Here is a 12093-nt window from a genome sequence, read left to right on the forward strand (position 1 = left end):
TATAAGAAAGTTCTGTAACTATGTTTATCTTTTACCTCAGACAAATACAACAGAAAGGAAGTGATTCATATTTGCCCAGTAAGCAGGCATTCTACTGAAACTATGTGCATCTGTGGTCAGGTCTAGGAGCCTTGACAAACATGAGTCCTTCTTATGAGAGAATAGTTAAGCAGGCTTCAAAGAACTGAATTCAGGAATAGGTGGACTAGATGGGGGAACTCTGAGCTCAGCAGGGGCTAATTTGTCCTGCTGGAAAGTAATCATCATGTAACTAACGGAAACACCATTCTTTCCTCTGCCTCCAATCCCCATATCAATCTGCCACACAAGTTGTCAACTAAAAAAAATTTAGTGTTTGTCTTCCTGCATCATAAGGGAGCATTTTATTCTATTGCCAGAAGCTTTTTGGGGAAACATGTGTAGCAGACAGCGTTTACGTGATAGGTCACAAGCAGGTTTCTTAGGCTGAGACAAGAGGGGAACTCCACCACACCCCATACTTCCAGTCTCAGGACTTGACTTCATGGCAAGAGTCGTCATAGACCCTCCCAAGATTACTACTTCCTCTTCTCTGGTAAAATAAAGCTTCTGCTTCTCTCTTCTGCTCTATCCTTCTTTTGGGACACAGTAAGTACAAGTCACGACAATATTTAAAATGCTTCCTCTTCTATCAAAGAAGAAATTAAGCCTTCAAATGAATTGTATAACAGCATCCCAAATGTAAACAAGGGGCGCTGCTTCTACCAGCATTGTTTCTGTAGTGGCATAGCTATGCTGAGATAGCTCTACTGATGAGCATCCAGAATAGATATGCCATCTCTTGTTATAGCTTGCATTGGAGTGATTTAGCTCAGTTATGTTTTAATGTAGCTCTTTATTTAACCAGGTGCAACGTCTTAAAAGTTAGTGGCATTTGCTCCAAAGGGGAGCAATCTAACTTCAGCCCAGGCAGGAGACATACACTGCACAGCAAGATGCCAATACCTGAGGTGAAAATACAGCTGCATCATCTCAACCTACTCCTTACCAAGAGCCTATCAATGGAGAAACTGCCTAATACAGATTGTCTTCTGATGGCTACATTAGTTATTCAAAGTTAGCTCTATTCTCTCTACCAGGCACTGGACCACACCAGAATCCATCAGGGTTGCTCCCCAATATTCTGACCCTTAACTTTTGAACCAACTCTTACTCTGGAGAAATTCATTCCTGCATGTTTTGATGTGCAAAGAAATGGTTAAGCAGCTGAATATTACAGGTGTTGCAAGCAGATTTAATGCTAACAGCTAGCCGAGTTGAATGAGGAAAACCACTGCTAGCTCTTCAAAGCCTTTCTCAGGGCATCCCTACTGAACAATCACAATTAGTTCCCATTTTTGAAGATGACTTCATTACTGCAGAAGCTAATACAGAAACAAATACATCATAAAAACAACCATGCTAATACAACGCCAATTAACAAAAAAATTAAATGTGCTGGAAAACAGGACTATGGGTATTATATAGCAGCACTTATTAAACTGCCAGTTCAATGAGACACCACTCATTTTATTGTTTTATATTTAATTGCTTAACACAGTGGCATTCTGACTAGCCAGTAGGGCTTCTTGGCACTATAGGACAGATATTTGATTGTGTTGGTAGCAATAATAATAGCTGAACGTATCCTTTAGCCTTTTCCTGGTTATCATAATGAGGACTACACCTCCTTTCTTGTTCCCCACCCCCTCAGCCTCCCAAACATATTCTCTTGTGTCTCACCAAACAAGACAACAAATTGTTCTTTCAGTGGATTATATTGGAGGAGAGGGGAGAGGAAATAAATATGAAAACATACCAGAAAATAAAGCATGACCATTTTAAGTATCTATACAAAGCCATAAGGGCATAGGGCTAGGGCCAGGGGGAGTTGAAGACATGCACTTCATCACCAGGATCTTCAATTTAATTCAGAAAAGCTATAGCACGTCATGTAAGAGTCAGCATAAAAGAAAGGCAAGAAGACACTGCAGTAAGAGATTATAAAGTATACTAATGCTACATTTTCCATGGGGGTGGGGGACAAGGCAGAACAGAACATTTAAAATTCATTCAAAATACTTCCAAGCCAAGATACATGCCTAGCTACACCATTCCCAAGGTGGGTTTTTCCTTACTTGTTACACACATACGCATTTCAGACAGCTTCAACAAATAGGAGACTGCAATGAAAAGATTGATAGAGTTTCACTATAGCAATGCAAAACTTACCACTGGATTACTTGGTCAGGTTAGATTGGTGCCAGGGAAAGCAGGGGGAAATATTTCATTAACACGCATTTTCAGTTCTGGGGCTATTCATCTTTGAATAGCGTAAGTTACACAAATGCACACAGATTTTCCCTTAGAATTACTCATTTTGGAATTCACATTCCTCAACATTACAACCGCATATACAAACAAATATTATTGCCAGTGTGTCAGTAGGTAATGTAAGATCTCTGCACACAAATGGAAAAGGGCAATAGTCAAAGTGTTTACATGAATTGAATGAAGAGTGGGGAAAACAGCAATATCATTTCAAATACATCTGTGGCTTTTTCATTAGGCCAGGAAACTCACAGGTATTAATCATGAAAATAAATGTTCCTTGCCCTTAGGTGCAACACAGTTCTTACACAAGAGAAATGACCAATACAACTTTCTCTCATCAAATTACTGAGGATGAAATGAATTTTAAAACAATATCCCAGGTGGATTATGCATTTTGCTACTTAAGAAGAGACTTTGTATGGACTACCATTTATTACTTTGATTTTCAAAGCTACTTATTGCCAATAATTAAGGCACAGCCCTGTTCACTTATTTTAAAGGCTTTAGAGCCAAAGAGCCTGTGGATAACAGCCATAAACTCTATTGTAGCCCACATTTTACTTCAGAAAAAAAAAAACAACTTTTGAAACAAAGACATAAATCTAGGTAAATTAGATGTTGTCTTCCATCAGCACTTTATTTGCTGATCTATTATATGAAATCACAGAACACATTTCATCTGTTGACTTTCTCCAAAAAAAAAAAAAAAAGATAGAACCAATTCTACAGATGCATGCTTTTCTATATACTGTACCTAACCTTACTAAAATAAAAAAAAAACACTGATAAGCAGGTGTTTAATTAGCTGTAGACTCTCAATTTAATAGGATTTTATTCAGGTTGGGCTTCTCACGAGTATAAAATGAAGCGTGATGTATATTTGTAGGATTAAGGCTTGTGGGCTGATTGCCAGACCTACACTAAAGCTCCACTGGGGTTGCATGCCGCCAGAGCTGCTCACATACGTGCTGCACCCTACATGAGCAGCACCTGCATTGATACAAACCTTTTGTGCCATTCCAGCTAGCTCTGTGGTTGCTTTCTTTACCTTTGATAACCCAGAGCATTTCAAAAATAAAAAAACACAGGTCACTTCCAAAAAATATCATGGGATGGGTTTAAAGGGCATGCTATTAGCAGTCAGTTAAGAAAAAGTTGTTTTTGTTTTTGTTTTTTTTTAAAATTGAACTGTACCTTTTTTTAACTCCACTGTGAGGTCTGTCAACGGAGTCGCATCGGGTGTAGGATGTATTCCAGCTTTCTTCCACACCACCAGTAAGGCTAGAAAGTTGGAAACAAAACATCAGATTTTCAAACCTTAGGACCCCAAGAATTTTCTACAAACATAGAGGGGAAAAAACATAAGAGACATACCTGGCTGAAAATAAGATCATGACCAAAAACACAAGTTCTTCAACCCAGACTACAGCTCTGGACCTTTTCAGCCCTTCCCAGCTAGTACTGCTCTGGCCCACCTTTCTCTTCACTACACTGTACATGCCTGTCCTCTTTCTTGTACCTAGAACCATCATTCATCAAATCCTACAGCTTGATATTTTAAGAGCTCAGCTGCTAATTGTAATAGTTGTCTACAGGCTTCAGTTACTGAACAGATTTATCCTTGAGAAGCTCATGTGCCAATGTAAGGGAGACAGAGTGGAACATCAGCTATACCAACTGCAAATGGCTTAAACTTTTAGGGAATCAGTTACATTCAGATACAGCCCAATGAAACCAAAGCCACCTGTATTCAAACATTCAGCAATCATTTGCCTTGAAGAATGTTTTCGATTTCTAAAACATATAGAAATAAGCTCTTCTTTCAGATGTGCCAGTGTAAATTAACAGCAGATCCAGTGACAGCAATCTGTTCAAATTTACCTCGGTGTAATTGAGAATAGCTTTTGGCATATCTGACAAATGCAAGTGGGATGGTGTTCTAAAGCCACATGTGAAGTTCCTAGCACAAGGATCGCTATATGAACATTTCAGTAATTACAACACCACCTCAGTAATTACAACATATCTATTAAATTTTATATTTATGTCAGTCTTAGTGAAGTGGCAATTCTGCAGTAACATGATTTAATACTCAATGGCTTCATAATAATCTGCATCCACATAGCACTAGATCCCATAAACTAAGCAGCATTGGGTAAGCTCCCAGCTTTCACAGAAGACTTTCAGGACATTGAGAACTTGATCTACACCCCACAGATGTTCTTAGAGTTTTGTTTTTTAAACTGACCACAGTGCACGCTGACCCTGGATAAGCATGCAGACAGCCATCACTAAATTCAATGGATGGCTCTTTTCTGCAACAGAAGTGACCCAACACAACATCAAGATATTCTCGGAACAGTGGTGTCACCTGGAACATTCATCAGAGGTTCCAAGCTGTTCCACTACCAAAATGAGTTAGATTTACAACTTTTTCTTTTTCTTTTTTTTTTTTTTTTTTTTTAAAAAAAAAAGAGTCAGGATAATTCAGGCAAATTCCAGTGTGATTAGGTTGTGCTGTTTCCAAATTACCATTGTAATCAGGAATGTGTTTATTCCTGGTCTGAGGTGTGGCAGAGCCATGCTCCGCACTATTAATCAGCTGCATGCCTAGGTGCCAGGTGACATGATCATCCTACCCCATTTGTAAAGATGTTTCAGGACTGAAAAGCATTATGCAAGTGGAAGAATACACACTGAAAAAGGAGTAACACAGGAGAATGTTTATTTCTCCTTGGTCTTCTCACCAATGTTTCCTGCTAATTTAAAACTTAAGGAGATGTTTAAATACAATAAAAAAGTGATGGGGAAGGACAGGGAAGTGACAACACTGAAATGTTCCAAACAAAAAGAGAAAGCAGAAAACTGTATCTAAGGGGGTACACAAAATAAAACAGCAAACTTTTGTAGACAAACTGTAAGAGCAAGTACTATGAAGAACTATAAAATAATTAATTCTAAAACTAATTCATATGCCCATACAGTACTAAAATATAAAGTGGCTGCTCCTGAGGGTTTTCCATTTTTGCTAGCTTTTTAACTAAGGACAAAAATTTTAAAGGCACATTAAAATTACTATCTACTGCTAAATTACATAGTATATAAATGTAAATGTGATCACACCACACTTAAATTCTTATAACAATAAACTATTCTGTTTTCTTCCCCCTGACATTTACAAAATTCATTTGGAGAAGGAGGATATACCTTACAGAGATTAGTGATAAATCATGTATTTTTAATGAATATCAATAGGAGAAACCCCAGGACATAGCCCACCATCTAATTTGATTAAACTGTGCTTAAGGCAACACCACCTCTCTGGCTGGGGAATAGCACTATAATGACTTTGTGAGCATTATTGCAGGCTGTTTTAATGATTTAATGAACTGCCTCTATATTTAGTTCAATAGCCTTAAAATGATTAGTGTTTAAGAAAAATTAGCTCACTTTGATCTGATTCTATTTGATAGTAAGTTTAAATAACCTAACCCTTCAAAACACAGTGGAAAAAAATTCCTAGAATCACAGCCAGCTAACTGCTAGAAAACATTATGGCAATCATTAATAACAGTTCATTTATGTTTAGCTACAGCATATGGAATGACATATTCATCCCCTAAGATGGGATGCAGCACATACATTAAATCATATCGTATCATTTTCCTATACATTTTTAATGTGAAATATGTACTAAGGAAAAACTCCAACATGCCAATATAATGCTTTTTTTTTTTTTTTTTTTTTTTTTTTTTAATTCTCCACCAACAGTATCACTTAAGAATTTTAACTTGTGGGTCCAAACTATGGTTCTGCTCCTCAGTGAGATGCAGGAACTGTATTACCAAGAGGAAATAGGAAATATTTGCCAAAGCTCCATCAGTCTCCTGGTTGCAGCAGTACAGGCGAGATTGCTAACGTGAAACCACTCAGAAAAGTGGGAGCATAACCTGAGATGTAAATTCACAAACAGAAATAACTGATCTGGCAACCTACCATTGCTGACATGCCTACGTGCATGACTGATGCATGCTACTTGTTGGGGGTGAGCTCTAGGACTGGATCTTGTTCACATTTACAGAACACTTCAGAAAGGACAAGTTACTAGAACATAATACATTTCACAACAGAAAATAATTTTGAAAATGGTGAACAAGCCAACTAAGTATTTCATCTCAGTGCTATTAATTTTATGGCCATTACTATAAAGTGTGATCTAGAGACTGGAGAACTTATGATTCTGTAGCGCCCAAATCATTCTTGATAGGTATCTTGCCAGCATTGACAAATGAAAATGCTCAAGCCACGAATACAATGCAATCATGCTGCTGAGGGAAGGAAACTCCCAAATAAGCCTTAACACTAAAAATCTCTTTTGAGAGTTAACTTACAGAATGTTCAACTCTAAATTTGTAAGTGCAATGCGGTTGATTTTCTGGAAGAAGAAAGGAAGAAATACTCACTCTGCAGAGTTACCCTTACAATAACATCTACTTCCAAGGAAGCCTGTGTATACTACATTATCACACACACCCTACAGTGACTAGCTAGAATCAAGACCACAAAACAAGTGTTGATAGCACAATATAGACTTCAGACTTCAAAAGCAGCCACCCACTTTCCAAGCAAACTAGGTATCGCAAACCTCAAAGTGGAATTCTTCTTCAGAAACAGCACTAGCAGGCAGATTCTTAGCTCTTTGTTACAAATACCTCCAGGGAAATCCCAAGAATGAGCTACAATAAGAGATTAAGTGGGAGATATATTCTCATCTTGAGTTTTCCCTTTCCTTTTCTAACCACGTTGCCAGTGTTATAATCATGAACTAGTTGTTTGGTCCTTGGACTTAAGCAATTCACCTACTATTTAAAATGATCTCAAAACCGAGAGGCAGCAAGCACCCTCCTCTCCTCCATGAGAGCAGGCACAAATAGATGTGCTGCCACTCACCTCTCCCCAGCAGAGCTGGAAAGTGGCAACAGTCAATTTGGGAGCCAAAACTATCACCCCAATGAACACTTCTCACTGCCCCCTTGAGAAGAGACAACAGGCAGGATGTAAGTGGAGGAATTAAACACCTTTTTTTTTAAAAGAAGCTAATAATTTAGCTGCAGAGTTTGGCAGCCATGCAAACCAGTTACCTGACATGAAACAGAAGGCCTCATGCAGCTGGTACTTTGAATGAGGCAGTGCAGGCTCAAAACACCCGTACATAAATACTCAGGCATGCACTGATACGAGGAGAGCTTTTATTCCACTTTTGACAACCATTGCACTTATCTAGGTGCAGAAGACTGCTCTCCTTCTCTTGGAAGTTAATGTATCTGCATCCTTTGAGACAACCATCAAATTTAATCCAAAGCCTGGAGACAGTGCAGACTCTACCAGTAAGGCTCCATTATAGCTTCTGTTGAAACTAGTCACAACAACATTTAGTGAGCATCTAGGATTAGACCGACACATTATTCTCTGCAGAGCCACAACTGCCCTGAAGTTCCAGGGCCCAAGGGGCTTTTCTGTTTTCCTTCAAATGCTGCCACCACCACGTTCCTCTGCCAGTTGTTCTTCATGCTTTGGTGAAGCTGGCCTGCACCTCACTGCCCTTCAATGTTGTTTTTACTCAAGAAGAATTTCTTGGTAGAATTTATCCATATTAAAAAAAAAAAAGGTCCTGGGTGTACCCTAAAAATATATTGCTTTTGCCAATGGTCACTTCCTCATGTCATGACATCCAACAAGAACAGCAGATCAGGTTCTCCCTGAGGCTGGTTTTCCAGATCATTTCATCCAGTTCCCTTGCTTCTACATTGTCTTTTTCCAGGCCTCTTCAATTGCCACGTTGGTTCCCTTGTGGTCAGTAGGTACTTTCTAATGCTTCTACGCAGCCAGTAGGAAGATCCGGGCTGACGTTTCTTTCCAGAGTCATAGGAATGAGCAATACTGTTTACTCATAGGTTTGATTTATATCAGGATTTGTTTTTATTCTGCCAAGGTTAAGTGTCCCTCAAGCTCATTTTAATTTGTCATCTACAACAGTTACATGTTCTAGAAAAAAATGTGGCTAACAAACTGCTCCACTTAAATATCTTATTTACTAAAAAATTTGATAGTACTAAATACTATGTACTTGATCTTTTGTCTTTACAAATTAGGATGATAGCTTCCATGTTTAAACGCAAAACAAGGAAACGTGTCAAATAGTTCGTTAAGGTACATTGTCCAAATGACTCATTACTAAAACACTGAAAAATGAGTTCATTTTCTCTTCCTCCTGTCAAAAGCTATAGTCAGATTGACATAGTCCCATGAAACATTCTGATTTCCACTAAACTACATTTTCTAACAGAAAACTGTTCCATCAAAAAGAAATCAGCCAGCTCTAATGTGCCTGAAGTCTATGCAATTAAAAAAGTTTCTAAATATAGCTTTAATCATGGCCGACCCCAATCTTCTCAGAAGTCCTTGCCCTCTAGGCCATCCCAAAGGGATGAGAACATCCAGTAACAAGCCAAAAGTCTCATGACAGTGTGTTGACCCCATTTGATATTTATCTCTAGCCATTTCTGAGAGCTTCCCATGAGCTTAATTAAGCTCATTCATTTCCACAAATTGTGGCATCCTAGAAAATATCAGACTTCCCTTTGATAGATGAGATTCAAATGTGCAAAGTCTTATGGGAGGCTAGGTGTCTCTCAGGCTATTTGACAGAGTAGTTCATGAAACAACTTCTCTAGTCCCTCCTTTCAGTAACACAGACAGGAAAGACAGAATTTATGCTGCCCAATATGGACCACAGCAAAAAGCCACCTGCTACAAGATTTGAGGGAAATAATAATGCTGAGGAAGCTGTGTGTACCCTTTAACAACAGCAGCGATGCAAAGCCAGAAAATTATTCCTGCCCTGTAAGGGAATATTTCAAAGGAAAGACTCTCACATGGGAAAGGAAAAATATGAGAAGCAAACGGTGTGGGTGTTTCTGCAGTGGCAGTTGGATTCAGCTCTGAGTATCATCTTGTCTTTCCCACATTTTATTTGTCACTTGGGCTATTCCCAATTGTCTCTAGCAACGCTGCATTGTGAAACTGAATCGAAGCCCATCTAAAGGGACAGTCTTCTATGTGAAGGGCTTTTGCAAAGGTTACTCAGGGAGGACAAGAAATAATGGCATTAGACTCCTATGTATCAGGAAGACTTAAGCACACGAACAGATGAACACAGGAAGACAGTCTTTATCATAATGGGCTTTAAAGGGAAGCCAGACAAACTTCTGCCTTGAGTAGCACAGGTGAAATTGATCTGCCTTAGGGCAAAGCTATATGCTAGTAAATCCCTGAATTACTTTCAGTTGGTTAGTTTTGCATGCTTTTAGTTTTGTTCCCCCCCTCCCCCCCAAATGCATAATAACTGAAGGCTGGGGAAAATGTGTGTAATTATCCTTTAGAAATATTTTCCTAGTATCAAACATAAGCAGAAAAATGTCTTTCCCTAACACAATAAAACAAAGTATTTCACTTCACAATAAAATAATGATATAAGCTTAAGATTTTCCCCTTACAAGTGTTTCTCCCACAGATATTTTCTTTTACAAAGATGCTTCATCCCATTATGTGCTTTTCTGAAGACCACTGCTAATATAACAATATTTCTTGCATATATTTAAGCACTTCATTTACTTTGGCATCTCGGTTCATAATTCCTGATATTATAATTGCTTCATTTGCCCTTAACATGTTTACACCAAGCCTGTACCAAGGAGTTTCAGACACTTCATAGAGACGCATTTGGTTCCCACACTAGTTCCATCTTTCCTAATTTTTCCAGATCATTTAACTCTTTTCCTACCATTTTATGCATATTGAACACCAGTCTCATCTCAGCTGTGTAACTACAGTTACAAAATGTGTAACCTGAAAAAAAACAAGTTCTCACCTTAGTCTTCCAGTTCATCCAACTTCTCAAATCAAAGCATTTTTCCCCTTGTATTTGATCACAAAATACTGTACTGCTGTAGCACAAATAGCTACACCTTTGCTTTCTCTAGTACATGGAAGCAGAGGATTCTCAGTGCCTGTGCTGTTGTCAGGTTACAATGAAGTCTATTTATCGAATTGTTAGCCTGAAACAGCTACACACAGGTTTCAGAGCATACACTGCCCCTTGTCTTCCTAGCTGATACATTTCACTAATGCAAGGTTTGCTTTCCAGTCAGCATGTTACAAATACATCAGAAAAGTTTCCTAAATATCTTTTTCTAGAGAAAAAAAGGCTTCCCACAGAAATCCATCAGTGGAAACTAATCTTTGGGAGAAAACATGAGAACTCTTTTCACAGAAAGTTCTGACTAACCAGCTTTGCTTTGACCACCAGTATGGCATCGCAGGCTGTTTCCTAGTGGTGGCCTCTGTACCCTGTAAGAAAAGAAGCTGGGCTAAAGAATAATACCCTTCAAAGCAAGTAAATATGCGTATCCAGCCCCAGTAGAGCACACGGGGAAAGGACAAAAAAAAAGTAGAGTTCCTGAAGAACTTGCTCCTCAGATCCATTCTCCTATGGTACAGAGAAGTGGCAGTTCAAGTCTCACCTCTCCCCTCCTTGCCTACAATTCCGAGTCAAGCCCTAAAACCTAAGACCAGAGTGTAATTCAAAAAGGAGCATCTTGCACACTATACTAGTTAGTACAGTACCACATACAAAGCTTTTTCAAAGGAACACTTATCTTTTGTGTATGCTGCCACCATTTAATCTCTTCCCCTACAGGGGTTTGAGCAAGTCTTCTGTAGCCAAAGCAGCCTTTTTTCTTTGTTTCCTCTTTCTGGAGATAGCTAGCCTGGAAAAGTAAGGGATGTAAAGCATCCAGTCTTAGATTTTAAACCTTGCTGCACCTTTTTTATTAGGCTTGTACAGATTCAAAGTGGCAAGATAAGACACTTCATGAGGATGAAGGTATCCGAACATGAAGCTAAGAAAAGAATCATCAGGCTAGTCACAGAGACTGTGGGTACTGAGCAGCTTCGGGGACACGCAGCCATAAGGATTTACTTGCACAGATACTGCTGCCCTAAAGCCTGGGAGTATTTTTTTTTTTTTAGAGAACAGTTTGTTTTGGGTTGGGTGGGTTTCTGTGCTTCCCCCCCATGCATGAGTTACTCATGCATTTCAGGACGTGATGTGGGCACAGCGGATGAGACCGCTGCTGAAGTGTAGGGGTGAGAAGTAGAGCAAGAGAGGCAATTTTGCTTCTCCATATCTTGGCCCCACACCTACAGAAAGAAATGGCTTGTGGACAGCTAACCTAGGGTCAACAAAGCTTCTGCTATTAAGTAGTTCCAGCTGGTAGGGATTTCCTAATTTCCCACTTACAGAAGCTTATCAAATTGCATGTTTAAATTCATGCAGATCTGGAATTCAAGATACAGATTCTTAGAATCACTGAAATACTATACTATATAAACCCGAGTTTGGAATTCTAGTCTTGTAAGTGAAATTATAACAGCAATACTTCCAGAATAATGTACTTTCTGTATGCTGCTTATAGGCATAGGCACATGCACACAAGTAGTCACAAACTGAAGAAAAATTAGAGCTACCCTTTTCCTGTCAGCTTTGACCTATTTTGTTCAGATCTAACAGCTCAAAAAGCTACAAATTTGGTGAAACATGGCTTGTAAAACCATAACATTCCTCAATTACTTTTTGTTGGCCAGACAGGCAAACTTGTTGTTTGACAACACATCATGATC

General features: G+C 38.8%; 1 protein-coding gene across 7 annotated transcripts in view; it reads right to left on the bottom strand.

The window, feature by feature from the left end:
- Window positions 1-12093, bottom strand: part of BCL11A (BCL11 transcription factor A) — a 136945-nt gene that overhangs the window by 108071 nt on the left and 16781 nt on the right. For all 7 annotated transcript variants that reach the window (XR_011807937.1, XM_072035222.1, XM_072035214.1 and 4 more), the window contains one exon: window positions 3547-3633. Coding sequence is in view for 1 of the 7 variants with exons in the window: in XM_072035218.1 (XP_071891319.1) it covers window positions 3547-3633 (87 nt within the window). In the remaining 6 variants the exon portion in view is untranslated. Of the gene's footprint in view, window positions 1-3546; window positions 3634-12093 lie in introns of those variants that run through there.

The sequence above is a fragment of the Anas platyrhynchos genome, chromosome 3, assembly GCF_047663525.1.
Source record: "Anas platyrhynchos isolate ZD024472 breed Pekin duck chromosome 3, IASCAAS_PekinDuck_T2T, whole genome shotgun sequence".
In the NCBI taxonomy this organism is placed as follows: Eukaryota; Metazoa; Chordata; class Aves; order Anseriformes; family Anatidae; genus Anas; species Anas platyrhynchos.